Source organism: Erythranthe guttata, chromosome 4, assembly GCF_056151865.1.
Source record: "Erythranthe guttata isolate IM_541 chromosome 4, IM_541, whole genome shotgun sequence".
Lineage (NCBI taxonomy): Eukaryota > Viridiplantae > Streptophyta > Magnoliopsida > Lamiales > Phrymaceae > Erythranthe > Erythranthe guttata.
In genome coordinates, this window is record NC_142536.1 from 20452733 (window position 1) to 20479131 (window position 26399).

Below are 26399 nucleotides of genomic sequence, written 5' to 3' on the forward strand. Positions count from 1 at the left end.
ATGGATGGGTTTCTAAATCAAGAGAAAAATAAGATTAAAATTCAATTAATAGAAAAATAAGACTAAAAGTCAATCAAGAGAAAAACATAAACGAAATTGAAAAGTGAAAACGAAAAATAACGGCAGCACGCATAACAACAGATGGCCGATCGTTGAGTTAATAATCCTAGCTCATGTCTTCTACCAAATAAGACATGTGGATAATGACAAAAACCAAGATGCATACGGCGTAAATAAGCGGATAGTTGATTAAAAAATTCTTCAATTTCCAACCGTTGAGCGCCTTCAGCAAGTGGAACGTGCTGCTTCCTATGTGCAGCACAGAGAAACCAACCGTCATAGCATAAACAAACCACGTCATCATCGGGTTATTGTCAACACAATATCGACACAAAACCAAACACACCGAGATAATCGATGTGAACGGCGACACCCACAACAAACTTGTTCGATGCTTCGGCCCACCTACTCCCATTATCAGTGCGATCTCCACACTCATTGTCACACATACCACAATCACCTGATTCATATAAATAATAAATAATTGTTTTTGTACAAAATTATTGAATATATATATATATATATATATATATATATATATATATATATATATATATATATATATATATATATATATATATATATATATATGATGGAATATTTTTTTTAAATTTTTTTTATATAAGTAATTACCTGCAGCAAACTAAGTAAGCAGATGGCTCGTCCTCCAACTTCTGCTTCGGCAACCATCTGTGGACGCTCCCAACCAGCTTCTTCATCTCCCTCTCCCGCCATCTCTTCGATCTTTTCTCCTCTCTTTTTTTTCGATATTTTCTACTTTTTTTCGAGTACGTATTTAATTTGATTGATGATAGTAATTCAGTATATATATATATAGACGAATATTGATTATCTATTTTTAGGTATTATTTTGTATCTTAGGCAGCATGACCAATATTTTTATTTTTGGAATGAGAACCATCAACTTGAGTAGTAGATTCTGCTTCCGATTTTTTGTTTCCTTTTTTACATAGATTCTATTTCCAACAACCACAATAATTCTACATGAAGTATATTTGGTACTTAGTTTCTTAATTTTATGCATGCATGCATGGCATGGCAATTAATTTTTTTTTTTTGGAAAATACAACACATATTTCACTATTTGATATAAACGCATACTCGCCTTTCCCTTCTTTTATAATTCCAAAATTGTTCTTTCCACTACACCCATCCCCAGTTTTCATTTTTTCCTTTTCTTTGTTTAAATTATTTTTTGGCCCATCGAATACTTCTATTGGGCCTCATAAATCTGGCCCAATAACTACCCTAAATAAATTAGACCAATATTAATTATTTTTCGTGTCGACAAAACGTCTAGCTAAATAAACTTTCTTGGTAATATTATATATATATGATTAGATCTACAGATATCATTATAAATTGATACGTATAAAATACACTATACAGATAATAACAAGTACTGAAGAATTTCTGAAATTAATAGAAATAAATAACATAATGTATATATAAAAAACAATGGAGCAGAATTCAAACAGTAGCTGCAGAAAGACAGAGAGAAGACAATGGCACAACAAAGAATTTCAAAAAACAGCTGAATTAAAATCGAGCGCAAAGCGACAAGTCACCCGATCGATATACCTAGAAATTATACTAGATCTATACATTATGATCATGAAATTGCATTTAGAATATGTATATATATGCATATGATGCAAGCATGTCAATTAAAAGCAAGAAATTAGTCTTTTTCGTCTACGCGCAAAATATGTCGGAACGAGTACCGATATTCACAAAAAAAGAAACACGATCGGAGAAAACAGACAACCTAAAGACGAAAATACAACAAAAGAATGTACAGCAAGTTCGAAAAGTCATAATCTGCTATCTCTTTTTCATCAATGTAAATAATATATGGTCTTTCCTCAAAAGTCCTATTTCCTAAATTCATAACAACCTTATTATTATTATTTTCGACTTCTATTTCATGCTTGAAGTACCTGACAGTGCACAATGTGACTCTTCAACCCGCTTCTCCCCGCAATACTCGACCACAAATTCGTGAACAAATTCCTAAAATGCCCCTTGATTGCAATATTTTCCCAAATTCCCGAACTGCCCTCCGCCCGTTTATCCGTGCCCGAAACATCCACCATACTAATACTCATATTATTCCGAATAATACAGAGCTTCCCGTTAATCGGCACAAGCGCAGCCGCCTCCAGAGCCCGCGAATTTCCGAGATGAATCTTACTATCAATGAACCTACTCCAAGAATCCGTTTTTTCGTCATAAACTCGCAATTTACACCCGTCCCTACAATCCAACGCGTAGAGCTTTCCGTTCATAGAAATACTCGGATTTCTCCATCCAGAAACCATCCCATCGTTAATCGGACTCCACAAATTACTCTCCGGTGTATAAGCTTCGCTCAAAACCTCCCTATGTGCACCGAGCCCTTTCAAGAACCACTTCCCGTCATAAACAACTCCGATAAACGGGACCATAGCTGTGCTCATATCAGCTATAAAACTCCACCGGTTTCTATTCGGATCGTAAACTTCGGCCGAGCGAAGAGTTCTCTGTATGCCTTCACATTCTCCACCAGCTACGTAGAGACAGTTGTTTATCACGCACGAGCCAAAGAAGTGTCTTTTACGAAGCATATCTGGGGCCCTGTGCCATTTGTTCGTTCGGGCGCTGTAAAAGATCACTCGTCTCATCGACCCTTTAAGGGGGTCTTTGCCCCCGAAAAGGTACAGGTGGCAGCCGCTGAGGACAGCACAGCCGAATCCGAGGGCTGAGCTGTAGTCGACGGGGACAGGTGGCAGCGGCTGCCAGAGCTGATAAGTGGGGTCGAACGCGTGCCATGAGATTCGATTGTCTTTGTCTCGTTTGACCACATAGACCCATTCTTCGGCCATGCCGAGGGATTTGCGGAGGGAGTAGAAGAAGTTCCCAGCGAGGAGCTTGAACCAGCGTTTGCTGACGAGGCGGAGCTTGTTGTGGTCGACGCGTGGGACCCGGATGAGGCAGGCGATCGCCAGGTCATCGGGGAGGCCTGGGAGGAGCGGGGGCTGGATCCTTGTTCGCTCGCGGCGGGAGTTTTTGGAACGGTGTGCTCTAGGGTTGATGTCTGGTTGGATGCAGATTTTGGAACCTGGTACGAATTTTCTTGCACCGACCACTGTTTTCAGACCAGAGTCTACCTTGCAGTAACATGACACAGAATCGACCTGCAAAAATGGTGGAAATACGAGTAATAAGGTAAGCTGATGCGAATTATATACCAAGACTTGACCTTCGAGTTAGATGCATAACACGCATAAAAGTACTAGAATTTGAATGCAGAAAATAAGCTGAATTTACAATAGTCGACATAAATTATATTTAAAGAGGGGAGAATTGCTGTATACTTTTCGTTCTTGAGCATTTCTAGTATATTTTGTCTTCGGTTTATTATCTTCAGATTTAGCATAGCCATATATCTCAAAGGCTCGGCTACAATACAATACTTTTAGCAGCATACTACGAGTTCCTTAATACGATGGGAGTTAAATCGGATAGCAAAAATGAGTTCCCTAATACACACTGGATTTAGTAAACGAATCTTGCTCACGAAATTAACCCCTTCAATGTTTTAATAGCAAAATTCACACAAGGGAGATCCCCATCTACTAGGTTCATTTCCCACTTCCTCAATCGAAATTACTCGAATTAACTTTCGACCGGCCCCCTTTTCCAATCTATTCACATAAATCTATTGCTTAGTTCTTGGCATTCTCAATTCATATGTGTATCTTCAAAGATCAGCAAAATCGAAATTCAAAAACGAAAAACCCACAACACATAATCCTCAGAATACAAAGAAATCCAGCAGTACAGATAAAGCACATTACCAAGAATTTCATATGGGAATCATGAAAAACACATGAATTCAAAGAATTGCTAACATAAAAAAGGTCAAAGGATCAAGTTTGACTCACCAGTGGTGCTTGAACTCGGTAACCCCTTTGTACATTTGGTGACCTCTCTACCGTTTGCTCCATATATATATATCAAAACTCAAGTCTCATATACATATAAAAAAAAAAAAAAAAAAAAAAAAAAAAAAAAAAACCCACCTTTTTTTCTTCAAGAGAGAGAAAAAACTCAGATCAAGAACTCAAAAAAATCAAATCTTGAAATCTGAATAAACTCAGCATTCGATGAGAAAAAAAACCCAGAAATCTTCACAGAAAAAAAAAAAGGAGAAAGAAAAAGAAAAATCCCACAAGCCCCAAGAAAGAAGCTTTTTTTTGTAGGGGTCCCCTTTTTTCACATCTGCAAATGCAAACAAGAAAACCAACAGCAAAAATTTGGGTTTTGGGAGTTAGGACTGTTTGCTATACTTCAAAACGTGAAGGGCATCTCTCTCTCTCTCTAGACTCTATCTATCTCGTCTCTTTCTCTCTCTACACCAAAAATACACACACACACACAAACACACTTGTAACTGACATATACATACAGAAAAAAGACTGTGGGTTGTTTTTGTTTCTTCTCTGACCGAGTATACTTAAAATGCTAAGCTAAGCTGAAGATTACAGCTGGACCCATTGTCTTTAGTGTCAACAAACATGGGTTTACTTTTGCAGATTTAATTTAATTCCTACTTATAAAAAAATTAAAAATAAATAAATTACATTATGTTATCACCTAAGATATTGTGCTGCAATGTAATAATCTGAGGGAGAAATGAAAATTTAATGTCAAGTGCAGCTGCAGACAAGAAAGCTGTTCAGATTTTCCAATCTCTGCATTTAATTAACGGGTCAACCCGCTCTGTGTGTGTGTGTGTGTGTGAGATTAAAAGGGAGGTGGCAATGAGTTTTTTTTTTTCTTTTTCTTTTTCTTTTTTTCTTTTTCTTTTATGCTAAACAAGAAATAATTAAATAAATAATCTAAAAAAAGAGACATTAATTTCAGGTATATGGATATTATTATCTTGATTGCTTACAAATAAGTAAAAAATTAATTAACATAAAAAGAATTTATAATGTAATAAAATAAATAAAAACCAGATTGCAAAGGCAAAATAATAAATATGAAAGAGACTATCCCTCCACCACCTCCTTCAATGTTTCTACCTAAATCCACCATCACATTATCACCTACTATATATTTCATTTTTAATATTATTTTATTTTTTTCTGTTGAGCATTTACAGTTTTATCTCCAATTGGAGTAATTATAATAAAATATTTGCAGAAAATAGCCCTAATTAATTGCATTTATTTCAATTTATTGCCTTCAGAAAACCCCACTATTTTTTTTTTATCAAATATTTAATAAAATAGTAAAAATATAATTTGGAATTTTAAAAATAAAATGTTGCATGTCAAGGATGGGTCATGGGACCAATTTTTATACATCAACTAATTGGTCACGCCGGCCACATAAATTATAACTTAAAATATTATATCTTCAACATCAAGTGAAATAGAACAAGTGGAAATTATATTCAACTATTAATTAACTATGTACTATGTAGTATGGAAAATAATTAGAAAAATATTTAATAATAAAACTCGCAAAAAAAAAAAAAGAAAAGCAATTAATATTAATATAGTTGGCAGAGAAATAAACCAAGAAAACGCACTTAAACTTTTGGCTGCTTTTGGAAGGTCAAAGAGCTGCTTTTTTTCTCCACCCAAATCATATATATTCATTCCCACTAATTCTCATTATAATTACTCTACCTTCACTCTTTCTATAACACACACACACACACACACGTATACGTATGTGTGTGTGTTTGGCAGTATCTAGTTCAACAACTCCATATGTGTTTTTTTCTTACGTTGAGTGTGTGAGCCTGTGTGTGTTTTATGTTTTCATTTTTTTCTTTTTTTTAATTTTTTTTTTGGGTGAGTTGTAATAATTAATAGTATAGACTATATAGAGTCGTGGAAATAAGTGGCTGATCTTGGTCATATATATATTTATTTTATAAATTTACATATAATATGTATAGCAAGGACGTATTGAATAGGAAATAATATAATTGAACAAATTAGTGTAGTTGGTTTCAAGCTGATTTAAGAGATGACGCCATTGTCACAACTCCCTTTGATTACAAAATTAACATTTACCTAAATCAGTTTCAAATTAAATCAAAGAATATTTGCACCCGATGCTTCGGATTTCGGATTTTCGGGTTTCGTGAATTTAGTGCAGTATCTCAATAACCGATTTCAACGTGATGGATCAATTTTATGATATAATAATAATTCAGGAATAAATTAAACGGCGGTAAAAGCAAGCCGTTCTAGAACAGATGATGTTGGTTCACGAATTGACCGATTAACAAATGTTTAGGCAACTAATCCACCACCACTTAATAAATAATTATATAATTATAAATGCAATTAATAATTAAAAAAAAAAAACATTGGGCTCCTATTTCCCGAACATTGTATATATGTACTGTAATGTATGTATGCGATCTTTCATCATTTGTAAATGTTTTTTTGTATTTATTAAAAGGCCCTAAAAAAAAGCCCACTAAATTAGCTGATCAAATAATCATGAACTAAAGGGTAAATTACAATCTCCACCTGAGTTAAAGTGTAATTATAAAAAACCCCTTCTTTTTTAGAAATTACATGCAACCCCCTGCAGTTTGTTAATTTCTTATTTTCACCCCTTATAAACATGTATTAGTATGAGAAACCTACAAATTACAGGGGATAGATGCAATGATGAAAAAACGAAGGGATTTTTTCGTAAATAAACATTACTAGGGGGGTTTTGAGTTATAGCTAGGTTGTTATTCATTTTTGTTTTATGCATGCACTACTTTCATTATCTAAGTTATATATATTAAGACCTCGTTTGGTTGGAGAGATTAGTCATGATTATGTTATCATGCCTTATCTTGCCATTTAATGTATTTTTATTGGATCTTCCAAGATCAAATAATACAATTGAGTTTCAATAGATTATTTAATTTTATCTTGGCTAATCTTATCTTTGGCAATCAAACGAGGCCTTAAACAAGATTGCTACGGAAAAACTACAGTGGGATTTGATAGGGATCTAGTGTACGCAACGGGCAATGCCATGAGTTTCTTGGTTCTTCCAACGTACGCCCTCTTCGTCAAGTTATCGTAGTCGTTGCTTTCGATCGAATCCAGGATCATTCTGTACAGAATCAACGATGACCAAACCTGCAAAACTCAATCATAAGAAACATCAGTTTAAATATTTCTTAATCCAATTCTCGTTTTAGGCTTCATTTGGATTGAATGATTATATTGGAAGGCATATGCGTTTAATTTACCGGCCAACGGCTAGCTTTGTGAAGCTGAGTCGCCCCTTGTTCGGCGAGATCAAAATAGAACCTTGCTCTTCTAATCTGCTCTTTCATAAATTCTCTCCAATCATTACTTACTTTTCTTGAGAACACGTATTTATCGCACAGCCCGAATTTCGTCAGTTCGTCTTGCGGAAGGTAAACTCTCCCTCTTGATGCACTGTTTATATTCAAACAAAACATATTCATTCATAGGATATATATATATGTCCTAAAAAATTCAAAAGACTTACTCTTCACCAACATCTCTTAGAATGTTCGTCAATTGATTCCCGATTCCTAGATAAAGCGCTGAATCGTATATCGTTTGAGCTGAAACTGACGATTCTGGTGCGATTCCCATTACAGGAACACTCATTAGGCCTACAGTTCCAGCCACATAGTAGCAGTACAAATAAAGCTCTTCGAAGTTTGCGTATCGGTTCTTTCTCGTATCCATTCTCATCCCTTCTATCATGTCCTTGAATGGCTATAATAATTAAAAAAAAGAAAAAAAACCAAATTACTACATACGTACTAAAAAATCGAAAACTTGGGGAAAAACGAAAAAATAAACCTTAATGTCTAAAGGAAAGTTGTGGACAGTATCAGTAAGTGCAGCGTCGAGCATGTCGTAAGGGCGGCCATTGAAGATATCGTCTAATCTCTCGTCCCATCTTTCTAGAACGGACGAGCTGTGGTGGGCCGCGTTTGGACCGTCAACTAGTTCATCTGTCCTCCTGCACCACACTGCATCGAATCGAAACAAACAAAAATACATAAATAAATAAATAAAACATTATCCAAGTGTACTTTAACATAGGCAAATTACGAAACATTCAAGAATTAAGTTATACCATAAATAGCCCATATTGCTTTCTGTCTTTCCTCAGTCATCAACAGTGTTCCTGCAATCATGTTCGAATTTTAACTAAAAAATATCAACTTCTGCTAATAATTAGAAAAAAATAATATGAAAAATTGGAAGATTAATATTAATAATAATAACCTAAGTAGAATGTCTTTGCATACTCAGCACAAATATCCCTGCATCTTTCGTACGCTTCGTTAAGAAACATAGGATGGAAATTAGGCCTCGTTGTACGAATATCCAAATCCGACGAGCCGATCTTCTGCGACTGTTGTCGTTGGACTATTTCGTGCACGAACAAATCAGTGCAAGAAATCCCATGAAGCGATAGTTGTGTCGGAGAAGTAGTCTCTTTCGTTTTATTCGTAATAGCTACGGTTACTTCAGCTCTCGGACTTGTTCTTCGTTGCTTCTTCTTTGACAAGAATGTACTGTTTCTTGCTTTGATGCAAGTGTTAGCTGCACAAGAAAATGCTGCATTCATTTTTGTAATAAATGTTTATTAAATATTATTCAATGGAATTTTATCAGGGGACCTCTGTTTTTATAGTTATTTATTATGTGTTTTAAGATTGCAGAAGCACGATTCTAAGTATGTAAGAACAAAGATGCTAATTTGTCTATAGCAATTTTTAACATTGCTTCCGAAATTGTCTGCTTATGCCACTGGAAATAAGGATCTTGGCCGCCTTCGATACCTTTCTTTCTTGAAATCTTCAAATTATAATAATAATTATAATTATTATTATTAATTTATTTTAAAAAAAATTGGGTTTAAGTAAAAAATATTATTTTATAAAAATAAAACCTTATTTTATTTTTAAGGCCCTCCCAATGTGACAAATTATCCGACCGGTTGGATTTTGATTTTGGGATTAATTCGGTCCAACAAACGCAGTGCAACTATACTATGAGTCGATCTTGAATGCTATAGCCTATACATATTAAAGTTCACTAGATAGCATATGATCGTAGATTTGCAAACAATCATATACGTAAATACGTCGGTGTGTATAAAACGTGTGCATGTAAGAGTAATACGTATACACATTTTAAATACTATCTAGTGTTGAACTTTGACGGGTATATAATAGAATAAATCAACTACCGCAAACATGCAATATTGTTGGTTTTTTTTTATTTTCTTTAAAAATATTAATTGTATTTAAATTAAAGTAAAATGATCAGAAAAAACTATTATTTAATCGAGATTATTAATATATAGAGATTTTACAGTATATAAAAACTTATAATCGTAAAATAGTGCGATATAAACCGGTCATTGTCAATGTGGTTGGTCAACAAAAAAATGGGCCACTGCCATTGGGCCAATTTTATCCAAACAAATAGTGTACGAAGAACAGTAGGATTTGGATCCGGGTCAAAATACGGGTGATATTGTTTGATATTGAAATGTCAATATTACCCTTGAACAAACTAAGACACGTAGACAGACGTACTATTCATTATTTAATTTGAACCCGTATCTTTTTCTGCACTCCTTTTTCCTTTTGGCTTTCGCATTATTGGCGAAAGAGTTAAGAGAGGGGTGCTCGCAATTTGCTCACAACCAAGTCGACAATGGTGCCCCCGAGGTGTTTGAAGAAGATACCGTCGAAGGGTTTCCAGTGTAAGTTCTTTTTTGACGCTATATTAGCAATGCAGATTGTTTACTGAAAAAATCCATGCCCTTTTTTTGTAGTGTTTCGCGTGTTTTTTTTTGAAGTGATTTTTAGCCACATTTAGTTGATTGTTGCTCGTTCTCGATGTGGGTGTGGCTTTTATGTTCATTGACAGTGTTATTGGAGCCGGAAATTGTGAATAAATACTTTTATACAAAAGAATTTTAGTGTAGGCACCAGGTGTTTGATAGAAGTCCCGTGTCAACTGTTGCGTAGTATTTGTGAACTTACCATCTGATTATGGGTGTTCTTTTGGAGCAATTGTAGTTTTGACAAGTAAAACACGTTGTGGGTTTTTTTTTCTTCTTTCCTTTTTGAAAAAGTCGAACTTTGAAGTTATGAAATATGAAGGGAGTATGAAACTGGTCTGATCAATAAATTATAAATATTTCCTCTGATATTGTGTTGATTTTATGGGCTAAGTGGAATCTATCCTAATTTATAACATTTAATCACATGATATATTTCACAAATCTGTCATTCATTACCGACCACTGTTTTCAGACCAGAGTCTACCTTGCAGTAACATGACACAGAATCGACCTGCAAAAATGGTGGAAATACGAGTAATAAGGTAAGCTGATGCGAATTATATACCAAGACTTGACCTTCGAGTTAGATGCATAACACGCATAAAAGTACTAGAATTTGAATGCAGAAAATAAGCTGAATTTACAATAGTCGACATAAATTATATTTAAAGAGGGGAGAATTGCTGTATACTTTTCGTTCTTGAGCATTTCTAGTATATTTTGTCTTCGGTTTATTATCTTCAGATTTAGCATAGCCATATATCTCAAAGGCTCGGCTACAATACAATACTTTTAGCAGCATACTACGAGTTCCTTAATACGATGGGAGTTAAATCGGATAGCAAAAATGAGTTCCCTAATACACACTGGATTTAGTAAACGAATCTTGCTCACGAAATTAACCCCTTCAATGTTTTAATAGCAAAATTCACACAAGGGAGATCCCCATCTACTAGGTTCATTTCCCACTTCCTCAATCGAAATTACTCGAATTAACTTTCGACCGGCCCCCTTTTCCAATCTATTCACATAAATCTATTGCTTAGTTCTTGGCATTCTCAATTCATATGTGTATCTTCAAAGATCAGCAAAATCGAAATTCAAAAACGAAAAACCCACAACACATAATCCTCAGAATACAAAGAAATCCAGCAGTACAGATAAAGCACATTACCAAGAATTTCATATGGGAATCATGAAAAACACATGAATTCAAAGAATTGCTAACATAAAAAAGGTCAAAGGATCAAGTTTGACTCACCAGTGGTGCTTGAACTCGGTAACCCCTTTGTACATTTGGTGACCTCTCTACCGTTTGCTCCATATATATATATCAAAACTCAAGTCTCATATACATATAAAAAAAAAAAAAAAAAAAAAAAAAAAAAAAAAAACCCACCTTTTTTTCTTCAAGAGAGAGAAAAAACTCAGATCAAGAACTCAAAAAAATCAAATCTTGAAATCTGAATAAACTCAGCATTCGATGAGAAAAAAAACCCAGAAATCTTCACAGAAAAAAAAAAAGGAGAAAGAAAAAGAAAAATCCCACAAGCCCCAAGAAAGAAGCTTTTTTTTGTAGGGGTCCCCTTTTTTCACATCTGCAAATGCAAACAAGAAAACCAACAGCAAAAATTTGGGTTTTGGGAGTTAGGACTGTTTGCTATACTTCAAAACGTGAAGGGCATCTCTCTCTCTCTCTAGACTCTATCTATCTCGTCTCTTTCTCTCTCTACACCAAAAATACACACACACACACAAACACACTTGTAACTGACATATACATACAGAAAAAAGACTGTGGGTTGTTTTTGTTTCTTCTCTGACCGAGTATACTTAAAATGCTAAGCTAAGCTGAAGATTACAGCTGGACCCATTGTCTTTAGTGTCAACAAACATGGGTTTACTTTTGCAGATTTAATTTAATTCCTACTTATAAAAAAATTAAAAATAAATAAATTACATTATGTTATCACCTAAGATATTGTGCTGCAATGTAATAATCTGAGGGAGAAATGAAAATTTAATGTCAAGTGCAGCTGCAGACAAGAAAGCTGTTCAGATTTTCCAATCTCTGCATTTAATTAACGGGTCAACCCGCTCTGTGTGTGTGTGTGTGTGTGAGATTAAAAGGGAGGTGGCAATGAGTTTTTTTTTTTCTTTTTCTTTTTCTTTTTTTCTTTTTCTTTTATGCTAAACAAGAAATAATTAAATAAATAATCTAAAAAAAGAGACATTAATTTCAGGTATATGGATATTATTATCTTGATTGCTTACAAATAAGTAAAAAATTAATTAACATAAAAAGAATTTATAATGTAATAAAATAAATAAAAACCAGATTGCAAAGGCAAAATAATAAATATGAAAGAGACTATCCCTCCACCACCTCCTTCAATGTTTCTACCTAAATCCACCATCACATTATCACCTACTATATATTTCATTTTTAATATTATTTTATTTTTTTCTGTTGAGCATTTACAGTTTTATCTCCAATTGGAGTAATTATAATAAAATATTTGCAGAAAATAGCCCTAATTAATTGCATTTATTTCAATTTATTGCCTTCAGAAAACCCCACTATTTTTTTTTTATCAAATATTTAATAAAATAGTAAAAATATAATTTGGAATTTTAAAAATAAAATGTTGCATGTCAAGGATGGGTCATGGGACCAATTTTTATACATCAACTAATTGGTCACGCCGGCCACATAAATTATAACTTAAAATATTATATCTTCAACATCAAGTGAAATAGAACAAGTGGAAATTATATTCAACTATTAATTAACTATGTACTATGTAGTATGGAAAATAATTAGAAAAATATTTAATAATAAAACTCGCAAAAAAAAAAAAAGAAAAGCAATTAATATTAATATAGTTGGCAGAGAAATAAACCAAGAAAACGCACTTAAACTTTTGGCTGCTTTTGGAAGGTCAAAGAGCTGCTTTTTTTCTCCACCCAAATCATATATATTCATTCCCACTAATTCTCATTATAATTACTCTACCTTCACTCTTTCTATAACACACACACACACACACACGTATACGTATGTGTGTGTGTTTGGCAGTATCTAGTTCAACAACTCCATATGTGTTTTTTTCTTACGTTGAGTGTGTGAGCCTGTGTGTGTTTTATGTTTTCATTTTTTTCTTTTTTTTAATTTTTTTTTTGGGTGAGTTGTAATAATTAATAGTATAGACTATATAGAGTCGTGGAAATAAGTGGCTGATCTTGGTCATATATATATTTATTTTATAAATTTACATATAATATGTATAGCAAGGACGTATTGAATAGGAAATAATATAATTGAACAAATTAGTGTAGTTGGTTTCAAGCTGATTTAAGAGATGACGCCATTGTCACAACTCCCTTTGATTACAAAATTAACATTTACCTAAATCAGTTTCAAATTAAATCAAAGAATATTTGCACCCGATGCTTCGGATTTCGGATTTTCGGGTTTCGTGAATTTAGTGCAGTATCTCAATAACCGATTTCAACGTGATGGATCAATTTTATGATATAATAATAATTCAGGAATAAATTAAACGGCGGTAAAAGCAAGCCGTTCTAGAACAGATGATGTTGGTTCACGAATTGACCGATTAACAAATGTTTAGGCAACTAATCCACCACCACTTAATAAATAATTATATAATTATAAATGCAATTAATAATTAAAAAAAAAAAACATTGGGCTCCTATTTCCCGAACATTGTATATATGTACTGTAATGTATGTATGCGATCTTTCATCATTTGTAAATGTTTTTTTGTATTTATTAAAAGGCCCTAAAAAAAAGCCCACTAAATTAGCTGATCAAATAATCATGAACTAAAGGGTAAATTACAATCTCCACCTGAGTTAAAGTGTAATTATAAAAAACCCCTTCTTTTTTAGAAATTACATGCAACCCCCTGCAGTTTGTTAATTTCTTATTTTCACCCCTTATAAACATGTATTAGTATGAGAAACCTACAAATTACAGGGGATAGATGCAATGATGAAAAAACGAAGGGATTTTTTCGTAAATAAACATTACTAGGGGGGTTTTGAGTTATAGCTAGGTTGTTATTCATTTTTGTTTTATGCATGCACTACTTTCATTATCTAAGTTATATATATTAAGACCTCGTTTGGTTGGAGAGATTAGTCATGATTATGTTATATATCATCCCTTATCTTGCCTTTTAATGTTTTTTATTGGATCTTCCAAGGTCAAACAGTACATTTGAGTTTAATAGATTATTTAATTTTATCTTGGTTAATCTTATCTTGACAATCAAACGAGGCCTCAAACAAGATTGCTACGGAAAAAATACAGTCGGATTTGATAGGGATCTAGTGTATGCAACGGGCAACGCCATGAATTTCTTGGCTCTTCCAACGTACGCCCTCTTTGTCAAGTTATCATAGTCGTTGCTTTCGATCGAATCCAGGATCATTCTGTACAGCATCAACGATGACCAAACCTGCAAAACTCAATCATAAGAAACATCAGTTTAAATATTTCTTAATCCAATTCTCGTTTTAGGCTTCATTTGGATTGAATGATTATATTGGAAGGCATATGCGTTTAATTTACCGGCCAACGGCTAGCTTTGTGAAGCTGAGTCGCCCCTTGTTCGGCTAGATCAAAATAGAACCTTGCTCTTCTAATCTGCTCTTTCATAAATTCTCTCCAATCATTACTCACTTTTCTTGAGAACACGTCTTTATCGCACAGCCCGAATTTCGTCAGTTCGTCTTGCGGAAGGTAAACTCTCCCTCTTGATGCACTGTTTACATTCAAACAAAATATATTCATTCATAGGATATATATATGTACTAAAAAAAATCAAAATCTTGATTTATAAGAACAGAATAAAAAACTTACTCTTCACCAACATCTCTTAGAATGTTCGTCAATTGATTTCCGATTCCTAGATAAAGCGCTGAATCGTATATTGTTTGAGCTGAAACCGACGATTCGGGTGCGATTCCCATTACAGGAACACTCATTAGGCCAACAGTTCCAGCCACATAATAGCAGTACAAATAAAGCTCTTCGAAGTTTGCGTATCGGTTCTTTCTCGTGTCCATTCTCATCCCTTCTATCATGTCCTTGAATGGCTAAAATAAAATTAAAAAAAAAAAACCAAATTACTACATAAGTACTAAAAAATCGAAAACTTGAGGAAAAACGAAAAAAATAAACCTTAATGTCTAAAGGGAAGTTGTGGACAGTATCAGTAAGTGCAGCATCAAGCATGTCGTAAGGGCGGCCGTTGAAGATATCATCTAATCTCTCGTCCCATCTTTCTAGAACGGACGAGCTGTGGTGGGCCGCGTTTGGACCGTCAACTAGTTCATCTGTCCTCCTGCACCACACTGCGTCGAATCGAAACAAACAAAAATAAATAAACAAATAAAACATTATCCAAGTGTACTTAAACATAGGCAAATTACAAAACATTCAAGAATTAATTTATACCATAAATAGCCCATATTGCTTTTTGTCTTTCCTCAGTCATTAGCAGTGTTCCTGCAAATCATGTTCGAATTTTAACGAAAAAACAGCAACTTCTGCTAATAATTAGTAAAAATAAAATAAAATTGGAATATTAATAATAACCTAAGTAGAATGTCTTTGCATATTCAGCACAAATATCCCTGCATCTTTCGTACGCTTCGTCAAGAAACATAGGATGGAAATTAGGCCTCGTCGTACGGATATCCAAATCCGACGAGCCGATCTTATGCGACTGTTGTCGTTGGACTATCTCGTGTACGAACAAATCAGTGCAAGAAATCCCATGAAGCGATAGTTGTGTCGGAGAAGTAGTCTCTTTCGTTTTATTCGTAATAGCTACGGTTACTTCGGCTCTCGGACTTGTTCTTCGTTGCTTCTTCTTTGACAAGAATGTACTGTTTCTTGCTTTGATGCAAGTGTTAGCTGCACAAGAAAATGCTGCATTCATTTTTTTTTAACAAATGTTTGTTAAATATTATTCAATGGAATTGTATCAGGGGACCTCTGTTTTTATAGTTATTTATTATGTGTTTTAAGATTGCCGAAGTACGATTCTAAGTATGTAACAATGAAGATGCTAATTTGTCTATAGCACTTTTTAACATTGCTTCCGAAATTGTCTGCTTATGCCACTGGTACTAAGGATCTTGGCCGCCTTTGATACCTTTTTTTCTTGAAACCATCAAATAATAATAATTAGGGTAAATTACAAACACCCCCCTGAGGTATGGTCAAATTACAAAAACACCCCTCTTGTTTGGATAATTACAACCACCCCCTCAGCTCTTCAAATTTAGTGGAATTTTCGAGATTATATGAAATATTATCACTTTTGTACCCGTTTTATACCATTCAAACTCTACATTATGAAGTAACATGGTCATAATATGTGATTTTTAGCTTGTGTATATCAGTTTGTAGTGCATCGGAAACTGTATTTTTAAACAAAACGAATACAAACTAGAGCACATTACACGGAATCTAGATGATTATATTGAATTTGGCACAATAAGGGTGGAGGTGTAAGAAAAAATCATAGTTGAGGGGGGTATATGTAATTATCCAAACAAGAGGGGGATTTTTGTAATTTGACCATACCTCAGGGGAGTTTTTGTAATTTACCCTAATAATTAATATTATTATTAATTTATTTTCTAAAAAATAAATAAAATTGGGTAGTAAAAAAGATTATTTTATAAAAATAAAACTTTATTTTAGTTTTTAAGGCCCTCCCAAAGTGACAAATTATCCGACCGGTCGGATTTTGATTTTGGGATTAATTCGGTCCAACAAACACAGTGCATGACTCTAGACATCTGCAACGATGCAACTATACCATGAGTCGATCTTGAATGCTATACATATTAGAGTTCACTAGATAGCATATGATCGTAGATTTGCAAACAATTATATACGTAAATACGTCGGTGTATATAAAACGTGTGTAAGAGAAATACATATATACATTTAATATACTATCTAGTACTGAACTTCGTCGTGGTATATAATAGAATAAGGGGTAATATGCTTGACACCCCTAAAATCAAACCTAATTAGATATAGGAGACAATCTCAAATACAACATTTTAACTAAATCCTTAATTTCAAATAAAATTTGATCCACATCCTTTAATTTTTATTTAACCCGAAAATACCCTTTTCATATAATTAATAAAAGATTGCTTCTCATTTTTCTCTCTCCACTACTTTTTTTTCTCCTAGCCGCCCACCCCACCCCACCCCACCCCTTCTCTCTCTGCTTTTTTTTTTGTTTTTTTCTCTCAACCGCCATACCCCACCCCATCTCTCTATCTGTACCCCACCCCTTCTCTCTCTCTCTGGTTCCACAACGCCTCTCTCTCTCATACATTTATTTTCGCCCCCAAGCCAACCTCTCCTCTTTTCTCTATTTTTTTTCTTATTTTTGACAGATCTATTAGGTGACGGTGAAGGGTATATATAGTGGGTTGGTTATATAAGCGGTGACAACACCGAGTATGGTGTATCTGGTTGAGGGGAATCTCTGGGCGAGGGGCTTGGTTATGGAAACGGCTATGGTGGGTGGTGTACCTAGCGGCGACTATGGCAGCGGTGGGATGGAGGCGTCTATCGTGAATGGCGGCGACTATGGAGTCGGTCGGTATGGAGGGTGGTTCTGGAGGCGATTAGGGAATTTAGGGTGGTGGTGGTAGTCTCGATTTCGGGTGGAGGGTGGTTATGGAGATAGGTAAGACAATCGCTATCGCAGGCGGCACTATGGTTGTTGTGGTTGTAGATAACTACGGTATACTGTAAGTTATGTGACTGACGGCTAGGGTTTCAAAAGGGAAGTGAGTATTTTCAAATTTTGCGTACAAATGACTATGGATGGCTACGATTACTATGGGTTCCTACGAATTTCTATAGGTGACTACGACCGAAAAAAATAAAAAAATAAATTATAGTTTTCAATATTATAGTACACCGGTATATCATAGTATATTAGTATATCATAGTACATCGTAGTATACCATACATTATTAACTAAAATCTGTAAACTAAATTAAAAAAAATGAAAAACATGTTTTTGTAATTTTCAATATTATTTAGAAAAAAAAAACAATTTTTTTTTGTTTTATAATAGTGTAAAAATGTTAAAATGAAGAAAGAAAAAAAAAAAGTGTTTTCTGTAAAATAAAAATAAAAATATTAGATAGAAAAATGAAAATATTAAATGTATACTAATACGATGATAAATGCAATTTATTTTACTTAATGCAGATTTCTAATTTGTGAGTGGAGGGGTATTTTTGGAATGAATTTTATAAAGGATGTGTAGCAAATGTTTAGTTAAACTTGTCATTTAGTTCTAATAAGTTTTCTCACTAGGGACTTATATCTTAAGACCCCATAGAATAAATCAACTACCGCAAACATGCAATATTGTTGGGTTTTTTTTTTTTAATTTTCTTTAAAAAGATTAATTGTATTTAAATTAAAGTAAAATGATCAGAAAAAACTATTATTTAATCGAGATTATTAATATATAGAAATTTTACGGTATATAAAAGCTTATAATCGTAAAATAGTGCGATATAAACCGGTCATTGTCAATGTGGTTGGTCAACAAAAAAATGGGCCACTGCCATTGGGCCAACTTTATCCAAACAAATAGTGTACGAAGAACAGTAGGATTTGGATCCGGGTCAAAATACGGGTGATATTGTTTTATAATGAAATGTCAATATTACCCTTGAACAAACTAAGACACGTCGACAGACGTACTATTCATTATTTAATTTGAACCCGTATCTTTTTCTGCACTCCTTTTTCCTTTTGGCTTTCGCATTATTGGCGAAAGAGTTAAGAGAGGGGTGCTCGCAATTTGCTCACAACCAAGTCGACAATGGTGCCCCCGAGGTGTTTGAAGAAGATACCGTCGAAGGGTTTCCAGTGTAAGTTCTTTTTTGACGCTATATTAGCAATGCAGATTGTTTACTGAAAAAATCCATGCCCTTTTTTTGTAGTGTTTCGCGTGTTTTTTTTTGAAGTGATTTTTAGCCACATTTAGTTGATTGTTGCTCGTTCTCGATGTGGGTGTGGCTTTTATGTTCATTGACAGTGTTATTGGAGCCGGAAATTGTGAATAAATACTTTTATTCAAAAGAATTTTAGTGTAGGCACCAGGTGTTTGATAGAAGTCCCGTGTCAACTGTTGCGTAGCATTTGTGAACTTACCATCTGATTATGGGTGTTCTTTTGGAGCAATTGTAGTTTTGACAAGTAAAACACGTTGTGGGTTTTTTTTTCTTCTTTCCTTTTTGAAAAAGTCGAACTTTGAAGTTATGAAATATGAAGGAAGTATGAAACTGGTCTGATCAATAAATTATCAAGATTTCCTCTGATATTGTGTTGATTTGATGGGCTAAGTGGAATCTATCCTAATTTATAACATTTAATCACATGATATATTTCACAAATCTGTCATTCATTAGCAATTTGTAGCAATGTTGAGTTCACGAATAGACATAATGGGATATAATGTTACGCTTTTGCTGGTTCTCGTATAACTCTTGCGCTTATAAAGACTGTATTGTGTGGATAACATCCGACTATTAAGGGAAAAGAACTTCAATGAAATTTGTTTCCTGTCATAGGAAGTTCTGAGTATAAACGGTGATAGGTCTATAGAATTAAAAGTTGAGCTAAAAGAAATTACGATAAAGACAAAACTGATAACAACTGTTTTTTCAAATGGTTTGAACTAATAGTACATATTCGAACCTCAAGATTTGATTCATTCAAATTTTGATTAGATGTTTGGACCCTAGATCTATTAATTGAAGAACTGGTCATCTTAGATTGCTTTATTGTTTCAGGAAAATTTAGGGCACTTTAAAACATGCCTCATGTATTTAACATGTAATACTTTTTTTTTCCTTGAATGTTGGTATTCTTGTTTTTTTTAAATGAAAGATTATATATTGTTTCGGATGGTTCTATTTCATGGTTTTCTTCTTCTAGTGTCCCTTTTTTTTCCGGTTATTTGTATTATTTTGGGCTCCTAATTGATGATTTGCGAACTGAATGTTGATGAATGAAGGTTGTTAACTTGAGAGATCCCATCCATTACTCATCATCAAATTTTGGTGGGACAAAAGAGTTGCACATTGCTAGTATGTTGTCCATTGAGCGTTCTCATCATGGATCACATGGAGATATTAAGGTTTCTCCAGACAATCAAGAAGATGACGGTGGGCATTGGTATTTTTCTAAGAAGGAAATAGAAGAAAATTCACCTTCAAGACAAGATGGCATTGATTTGAAGAAAGAGACTTCTATGCGGAACTCATACTGCAAGCATTTACAAGATCTGGGGATGAAGCTGCAAGTGTGAGGTTTCTTTCTTTGATGTGTGTGTTTCCTTATTATTTTAGTCAAAATGAATTGCTCTGGATTTCTTAAAATTTCTTTCGAGTGATGATTCTCGATTGTCGTCCTACGTTTTTTAAAGCTGTAGAAGGTGTAAATCAGAACTTTTCTTGATTTATTATATATGATAAAGTAGTAGAAAAACATAAAGTAGAATTCGAAAGTCAAATGTAATCTTTCTCCATATCTTGTGTATTCTCAAAACAATGCGGTGGCTTCACGATGCAGGCCTCAGGTGACGATTGCGACAGCAATGATATTTTGTCACCGTTTCTTCATTTATCAGTCTCATGCCAAGAATGATAGGAAGGTGAGTTGATGATTTATTCTGTCATGTATTAATTCATCTGAAGCTGATAAAATCTTTGGTTTATGTGGCTGCTGTTTCTGAATAACTGCATAGCATTTTAACAAGCATACTCAAACCATCAGCATCTCAGTCGAGATATTACCTGTTAGATGTCGTTGTTAGGTGTAGGCTAACATGCACCTTGATTCATGAAAGAAACCCTTGTTGCAGACTATTGCCACAGTATGTATGTTCCTTGCGGGTAAAGTTGAAGAGACTCCCCGTCCTTTGAAGAATGTCATACTAACGTCGTATGAACTTATTCACAAAAAGGATGCAAAAGCTGTCCAAAAGATCAAGCAAAAGGTGGTGTGATATATTCATACGTACATATATACGTATATATACTCTATTTTGTTTACAAATAGGGTTGTTTCATGCTGTTTTACCCTTTTTGTAGGAGGTATACGAACAACAAAAAGAACTTATCTTGATCGGAGAAAAAATGGTGCTTGCAACTCTTGCTTTTGACCTTAATGTACTCCATCCATATAAACCTCTTGTCGAGGCAATTAAGAAATTTAAGGTTGCCCAGAATGCACTCGCTCAAGTTGCCTGGAATTTTGTGAATGATGGGTACGTCTCTTGCTTTGTCATAGTTTTCATAGTTCACGCGCATTGCCATTTTTGACCCGAGAAAAGAGGCATGCATATTACAGGCTCAGGACATCACTCTGTTTGCAATTCAAGCCCCACCACATTGCCGCCGGTGCTATTTTCCTTGCCGCCAAGTTCTTGAAAGTGAAGCTCCCATCAGACGGCGATAGGGTTTGGTGGCAGGAGTTTGATGTCACCCCACGTCAATTGGAGGGTCAGTTTCTTTCCGTTGCTAATGTAATAGCTAAGACAAATATATACTGTCATCGGCTTTCGATCGAATAACTGTTTTAAAATGATGCAGTTTGACTGAAAATATCTAATTTGATTGGATTTGCTGTGTTTCTTGCAGTGGTTAGTAATCAGATGTTGGAATTGTACGAACAAAATAGAGTGCCGCCATCTCAGACTACTAAAGCCGAAGGTGGTGGAGGCAGTCAAAGGCCTCCTTCAAAGGGTGGTAATAAAGAACATTTGGCTAATGACAGCTGTTCCCGTGGTGGAGCTCCTTCTAAGACAATACCCTCCAAGCATTCTGACAATCATAACGGACCTTGTGAAGTGACTCAAACACGAACTACTGACTATGAAACAACATCTGAAACAAATTACGAGATAGGAGACAGTGAAATTAACAGCACAGAGCACCATCAAGGACAAACACTGTCGGATAAATATCATGGTAGAAATTTGTCCCACAAAGACGACACGGTTGTGAAGTCACCTCAAAAGATTGACAGAGAAAAGCTCAAAGCAGCGTATGAACGGAGAAAGGCATCTGGAGACAAAATACCTCAGAAAATGGAACCTTTGGACGAGCTCGAGTGGGAACTAGAGGATGTTGAATTGCCTGAGAAAATTAAGCCTGAAACGAAACAAAACCGATCTAACCACATGAAATACGAGAGTGAAATTAGAGAAGAAGAAGAAGGGGAAGTTGAGCCTTTTGATGATGATGATGAAAGGGGATATATATCACCTAGGTCAAGTATTCGCAAGAGGAAAGCTGAGCAGCAAAATGACTATGAAAGAGAGCACAAAAAGCACATCCAAGAGAATCATTTGTGACATGTTTTCGGTGATTGCTTGGCCATTTTTGTTTGCACGTTTTACCACGCGATGAACGCTTACTGCAACTTTATTTATCATAGAAATGTAAGCCGCCGTAGTATGGGATATATATATTTATATTTTTCAGGATCAATGTATAATGATTGTGGAGTTTGTTATTAGGAGATAGTAATATAAGGCAAAAAAGAAACGATCAGTTTCACTAACTGAAATTATTGTTCTCCAGTTGTTTCTATTCATTTATTTTATTTATTTTTCTCCCATATCAGAGTGTCATTGTTGTAGAAGTACTAAAAACACATGTTTCGTTTAAATTAGTCGAGTCGGACTTATGAGCTTGATGAGCCGGTCAACAAACTCTCGAGCTCAAGCCCATCTCCTAAATAAAAATAATTTTCCAGCTCAAGACGTATACGAGTCACAGAAACATGTTTAACTTTTCTAACGTTGTATGTAGTATGTACCAACCTTTATACTAATGTAATACATATTGATATACAATATATATAGACAAATTTACAGAAAAAGAACAATTATAAACTCTATTTGTCTTCTCCAAAACTAATCGGCATCGGTTTAAATGCAGCCAATACGACAGAAACTTTACACATAAGAAATCCCATCATCCCAAATACAAGATCTTTCGATGTCAACTTAACTGCATCGTCTCCCGATGCATATTTCAGTATAGCAATGGCAAATGCAAATCCCAATACTAGACTTATAATAGGGCCCTTCAATCTCCCAAGACTTTGACCAAAATCTCCTTCTATCTCGCTCGGAACAAGCTCCGGTGTGGATATTCCGTCAACCGATCTTTGCAACAATAATAGATACAAGAATCCACACAATCCACCTATCAAGAACGGATAAAGAGCTTTTTCCCCTGCAGAAAAAGACGAAATGGAGGATCCAGCCAAGATAAGCAAAGCATCGTAAAATAGCAACGAGAACTTTAGATACGAGTATTCCTTCATGCTTTCTTCGTTCGAAGTGATGTAACTGCCGAGCGAATTTGTTTCGTCTAAGGATTGATCACCCTCTTTGGAAAATGCTGTAATGGAACGAGGTCTGAATTCTATCATTGAAGCCTCGCTTTTTTCACCGAGCAAGATATCCTCCAATTCGAAGTTGTACTGTAGAGCACTAAGCTGCTTGCTTTCTTGGTTATTTTCTGCTGGAGAAATCACAGTCAAACTCATGCCACCTATTCTCCATTGACCTGCCATTCAAAATAACAACTCTAAACAAAAAATAAAACATGGAAATCGATTATTACGAATTTCGACCATCACATTCCGTAACACTGACATTGTGCTTCTTGGAGTTCTCTGTCAGAGAATAAAGCATGCAAAGTTCAATAAAAACCGATTCAAATAAACTAACATTTAAACGCTATTTATAAATGCAATTAAACTAAGAACATATCTTCTTCTAGGAAATAGATTAACCTGATTCAACGCTGATCCAAACAGCTACAATTCTCCCAAGATCAGGTCCCTCGAAAGCAAATTCATCGACCGAGCCTCTTTGAAAATGCAAAGTATCATATACGACCTTTTCTTCTAACCATGTATGGGACCCAACTGAAGAAGCGGGTAACCTTTGCAAGATCGAGGATCCATTCTCGTCAATCAAACATAGTAAAATTCCAGAGTTGACATCACTGAAACCTGACCCGTAAATTTTACTCGTTTGTAGCTTGACTTTATAGAAGAACTCGGTTTTGCCAAACATAGAAGAAGCAAACAACTCCTCAAAAGAAGCATCCGTGCAGAGTTTCACTTCTCCAGCTCGAAGGAGTCGTGAGGGTTTCGCGTATTCTTGAAAATCTAATAGAATCACACCATACATATAATTTTTCAATTATCAGATAATAACCATTTTGATCGTTCAAATAAATTGAGGTCCTAGAACTAGAAAATAAAATTAATACAATTTAGGTAATATGATAATTAATGAGAGTACTTAAGCTTAAGCTGACATTCAATTTTCATCCTCAAACCACCCAAATTTGAATTCCTTATTGATCAAAACAACAACTATATATTCAAGCTACCCTAAATTCATGGAGAACGAAATTCAAAAATTCAGAAATATTTATCCTCAGATTTCGATTAAATAAAATAATAAAACTTGTGAATGAAATGAAGAGAAGGGGTTCGGAGGAAAGTACCTTGATAACTGTTCCTTTTGGAATGAACAACGAGTGGAGAATACTGATAATCGATACCTAAATCTGTGATACGACGTCGATTTGTTACATAATATTTTCCTGGAAATTTATTACAGGTTGATGAAACTAAAATTTTTGAAGAAAGCGACTCCATTTCTGAGAAAACTTGATGAACCAGAAGAAGATGCAGAAAATAAAAAATATCATTACTTTTTTTTTTTTTTTTGGAGTAAATCGCTGTTCCCAAGAGCGCTTTTTGCTGTGAATGCTAGAGTCGTAAATTACTGTAAAAGATGGATCGGGCCAAATAGCCCAGTTATAGATACAGTAAGGCCCAATTAATTATCTTGATTCTAAATTGGAATATTGACCGGTCAACTACAAATAACAAGCAAACGGTGTCGTTTCATATTGCAGACGGTAATCCATATTCCTGCAGGTTTTTCAACTTATCCATTTCTTGCCTAAACGACAAGATGACGTCATCCTCCAAATGCACCAAAACCTTGACCGTTTCGGTTTCTTTTCCCGGCAAGAAAAAGCAAGGCTCGACGCTCCCCAGCAGGTGCCTCGACAGCGGCACCACCGCGACTGGGCCGCGCCACCCGAAGTCCACCGTGGAATGTCCCAAGTGCCGCCAGTCGGTGAACCCGCTCACCCTCCTCCCCCCGCTGATCCCATCCTCGTAGTGCAACTCCTGGAAATCGACGAACGAGGACACGTACTCGGCGGTGGCGTTGTGCTTGCTTTTCTTGATTGAATCGGCTGTTTTCCAGATGGGCTGCTCCGCCACCTCCGCCGCCGTGAGGTGCACGTACATGGGCACGCAGCCGTTGCCCCAGTAGCCAGCTGGCAGAGGCGGATTGGCTATCTTTCTGATGTTGATGGAATACGCGAATGTTACTTTCTCGTGTATAGGGACGACTTCACAAGATTTTGTCCTGCAAAAATATAAACTAATAAATTAAATAATCAAAATTTAAAATTATAAATATATTCAATGTGAATTTACTAACCTAGCCCTCCATATGAAAGCACCCAATGCTTCAAAAGTGGTAAATTTTGACCCGGATTGGTGGTGTAGGATTTTCTTGAGCTGATCCAACCACTCCTCTTTCACATTAAAACACTCCTTCACGACCCGTTTACCCGAACCCTTATAAGGGGAGAAACCCTTATCCAAGCTCAGAAACTCCTGGATCGGGAACTCCAAACGGGGCGGGTTTCTCGGCCCGAGCAAAGTGGTTCGGTCCCAAATCGGGTCAATACTCATCTGACCCGACCCCCGTGCCAGCTCAGCCATGGCGTTGAAGAACAGCGTCGCCCCAAGCCCGTCGCATATCGCGTGGTGTACGGCTGCCCCGAGGACGAACCCACCACAGCTGAATCTCGTCACCTGCAACGTCATGGGTCGGATCGAACTGCCATCCGGATCCGGGTCGGGGAGCATCCGACCGGAGAATTCCTCGTCGACTTCAGCGTCGAAGTTGTTGACGTGGCTCAGAGGGAAGTTCACGGATGCTCTGACGACTGGCACTCCATCGCCGGCGTGGCAATGCAGCTCGAAACGGCCGTCGGAGATTCGGCGGAGAAGGGTGCCGGCGAATGGGTAGTAGCGGACGAGGGCGGCGGAGAGCGCGGCGGTGATGACGTGGAAAGGGTCTGCTTTTTGATCGGGGTTATCGGCGGCGTAGACGCGAAGGTAACGGAGAGTGACGGTGAGGTTGCGGTCCGTGTCGACGTGGGAGAGAGAGAGGACGTGATCGTGATCAAACGGAGACTTAACGGCGCTGACAACGGCGGTTTCTTGGATACTTACCTCCATC

General features: G+C 35.6%; 6 protein-coding genes across 7 annotated transcripts; 1 reads left to right on the top strand and 5 right to left on the bottom strand.

The window, feature by feature from the left end:
* Positions 1 to 1748: 1748 nt before the first annotated feature.
* Positions 1749 to 4844, bottom strand: LOC105969900 (Galactose oxidase/kelch repeat superfamily protein). Its single transcript, XM_012994674.2, has 2 exons — positions 4008 to 4844; positions 1749 to 3257 (listed from the first exon to the last, which is right to left on the bottom strand). The coding sequence occupies exons 1-2, from the start codon at positions 4068 to 4070 to the stop codon at positions 2007 to 2009; spliced, it is 1314 nt and encodes a 437-aa protein (XP_012850128.2). The 5' UTR covers positions 4071 to 4844; the 3' UTR covers positions 1749 to 2006.
* Positions 4845 to 7028: 2184 nt separating this feature from the next.
* Positions 7029 to 8723, bottom strand: LOC105966799 (phytoene synthase 2, chloroplastic-like). The gene is made up of 6 exons (XM_088817692.1): positions 8367 to 8723; positions 8215 to 8265; positions 7935 to 8107; positions 7612 to 7847; positions 7346 to 7538; positions 7029 to 7232 (listed from the first exon to the last, which is right to left on the bottom strand). The coding sequence occupies exons 1-6, from the start codon at positions 8710 to 8712 to the stop codon at positions 7068 to 7070; spliced, it is 1164 nt and encodes a 387-aa protein (XP_088673818.1). The 5' UTR covers positions 8713 to 8723; the 3' UTR covers positions 7029 to 7067.
* Positions 8724 to 14264: 5541 nt separating this feature from the next.
* On the bottom strand, positions 14265 to 15917 carry LOC105955917 (phytoene synthase 2, chloroplastic). The gene is made up of 6 exons (XM_012979723.2): positions 15572 to 15917; positions 15431 to 15481; positions 15155 to 15327; positions 14834 to 15069; positions 14543 to 14735; positions 14265 to 14429 (listed from the first exon to the last, which is right to left on the bottom strand). The coding sequence occupies exons 1-6, from the start codon at positions 15915 to 15917 to the stop codon at positions 14265 to 14267; spliced, it is 1164 nt and encodes a 387-aa protein (XP_012835177.2).
* A 2825-nt stretch (positions 15918 to 18742) lies between these two features.
* On the top strand, positions 18743 to 22660 carry LOC105956013 (cyclin-T1-3). 2 transcript variants are annotated; one of them, XM_012979830.2, is made up of 7 exons: positions 18743 to 18903; positions 20052 to 20341; positions 20609 to 20690; positions 20901 to 21035; positions 21130 to 21305; positions 21389 to 21540; positions 21679 to 22660. In XM_012979830.2, exons 2-7 carry the CDS (start codon positions 20127 to 20129, stop codon positions 22392 to 22394), a joined length of 1476 nt encoding a protein of 491 aa, XP_012835284.2. In that variant the 5' UTR covers positions 18743 to 18903; positions 20052 to 20126; the 3' UTR covers positions 22395 to 22660. The 2 variants fall into 2 exon arrangements, with proteins under 2 accessions (XP_012835284.2, XP_088673515.1); XM_088817389.1 differs by having other exon boundaries at positions 18789 to 18903; positions 20052 to 20346.
* A 155-nt stretch (positions 22661 to 22815) lies between these two features.
* LOC105956015 (Lipase/lipooxygenase, PLAT/LH2 family protein) lies at positions 22816 to 24775 on the bottom strand. Its single transcript, XM_012979832.2, has 3 exons — positions 24574 to 24775; positions 23849 to 24229; positions 22816 to 23619 (listed from the first exon to the last, which is right to left on the bottom strand). Exons 1-3 carry the CDS (start codon positions 24725 to 24727, stop codon positions 22940 to 22942), a joined length of 1215 nt encoding a protein of 404 aa, XP_012835286.2. The 5' UTR covers positions 24728 to 24775; the 3' UTR covers positions 22816 to 22939.
* A 51-nt stretch (positions 24776 to 24826) lies between these two features.
* Positions 24827 to 26398, bottom strand: LOC105956014 (HXXXD-type acyl-transferase family protein). Its single transcript, XM_012979831.2, has 2 exons — positions 25590 to 26398; positions 24827 to 25514 (listed from the first exon to the last, which is right to left on the bottom strand). Exons 1-2 carry the CDS (start codon positions 26396 to 26398, stop codon positions 24980 to 24982), a joined length of 1344 nt encoding a protein of 447 aa, XP_012835285.2. The 3' UTR covers positions 24827 to 24979.
* Between the last annotated feature and the right edge of the window lies 1 nt (position 26399).

What these genes read in the sequence shown, in the direction of transcription:
- LOC105956014 (XM_012979831.2), bottom strand. Translation starts at nt 26,398, where the DNA reads ATGGAGGTAAGTATCCAAGAAACCGCCGTTGTCAGCGCCGTTAAGTCT. An exon ending in GCTTTCATATGGAGGGCTAG is followed by an intron (nt 25,515 to 25,589) that starts GTTAGTAAATTC and finishes ATATTTTTGCAG; the next exon opens with GACAAAATCTTGTGAAGTCG.
- LOC105956013 (XM_012979830.2), top strand. Translation starts at nt 20,127, where the DNA reads ATGTTGTCCATTGAGCGTTCTCATCATGGATCACATGGAGATATTAAG. An exon ending in CTGGGGATGAAGCTGCAAGT is followed by an intron (nt 20,342 to 20,608) that starts GTGAGGTTTCTT and finishes TTCACGATGCAG; the next exon opens with GCCTCAGGTGACGATTGCGA. An exon ending in TGGAATTTTGTGAATGATGG is followed by an intron (nt 21,306 to 21,388) that starts GTACGTCTCTTG and finishes TGCATATTACAG; the next exon opens with GCTCAGGACATCACTCTGTT.
- LOC105966799 (XM_088817692.1), bottom strand. Translation starts at nt 8,712, where the DNA reads ATGAATGCAGCATTTTCTTGTGCAGCTAACACTTGCATCAAAGCAAGA. An exon ending in TGCAAAGACATTCTACTTAG is followed by an intron (nt 8,266 to 8,366) that starts GTTATTATTATT and finishes ACATGATTGCAG; the next exon opens with GAACACTGTTGATGACTGAG. An exon ending in AGCAATATGGGCTATTTATG is followed by an intron (nt 8,108 to 8,214) that starts GTATAACTTAAT and finishes GATTCGATGCAG; the next exon opens with TGTGGTGCAGGAGGACAGAT.
- LOC105969900 (XM_012994674.2), bottom strand. Translation starts at nt 4,070, where the DNA reads ATGGAGCAAACGGTAGAGAGGTCACCAAATGTACAAAGGGGTTACCGA. An exon ending in ACCGAGTTCAAGCACCACTG is followed by an intron (nt 3,258 to 4,007) that starts GTGAGTCAAACT and finishes CCATTTTTGCAG; the next exon opens with GTCGATTCTGTGTCATGTTA.
- LOC105956015 (XM_012979832.2), bottom strand. Translation starts at nt 24,727, where the DNA reads ATGGAGTCGCTTTCTTCAAAAATTTTAGTTTCATCAACCTGTAATAAA. An exon ending in CAAAAGGAACAGTTATCAAG is followed by an intron (nt 24,230 to 24,573) that starts GTACTTTCCTCC and finishes TGATTCTATTAG; the next exon opens with ATTTTCAAGAATACGCGAAA. An exon ending in TTGGATCAGCGTTGAATCAG is followed by an intron (nt 23,620 to 23,848) that starts GTTAATCTATTT and finishes TTTGAATGGCAG; the next exon opens with GTCAATGGAGAATAGGTGGC.
- LOC105955917 (XM_012979723.2), bottom strand. Translation starts at nt 15,917, where the DNA reads ATGAATGCAGCATTTTCTTGTGCAGCTAACACTTGCATCAAAGCAAGA. An exon ending in TGCAAAGACATTCTACTTAG is followed by an intron (nt 15,482 to 15,571) that starts GTTATTATTAAT and finishes CATGATTTGCAG; the next exon opens with GAACACTGCTAATGACTGAG. An exon ending in AGCAATATGGGCTATTTATG is followed by an intron (nt 15,328 to 15,430) that starts GTATAAATTAAT and finishes GATTCGACGCAG; the next exon opens with TGTGGTGCAGGAGGACAGAT.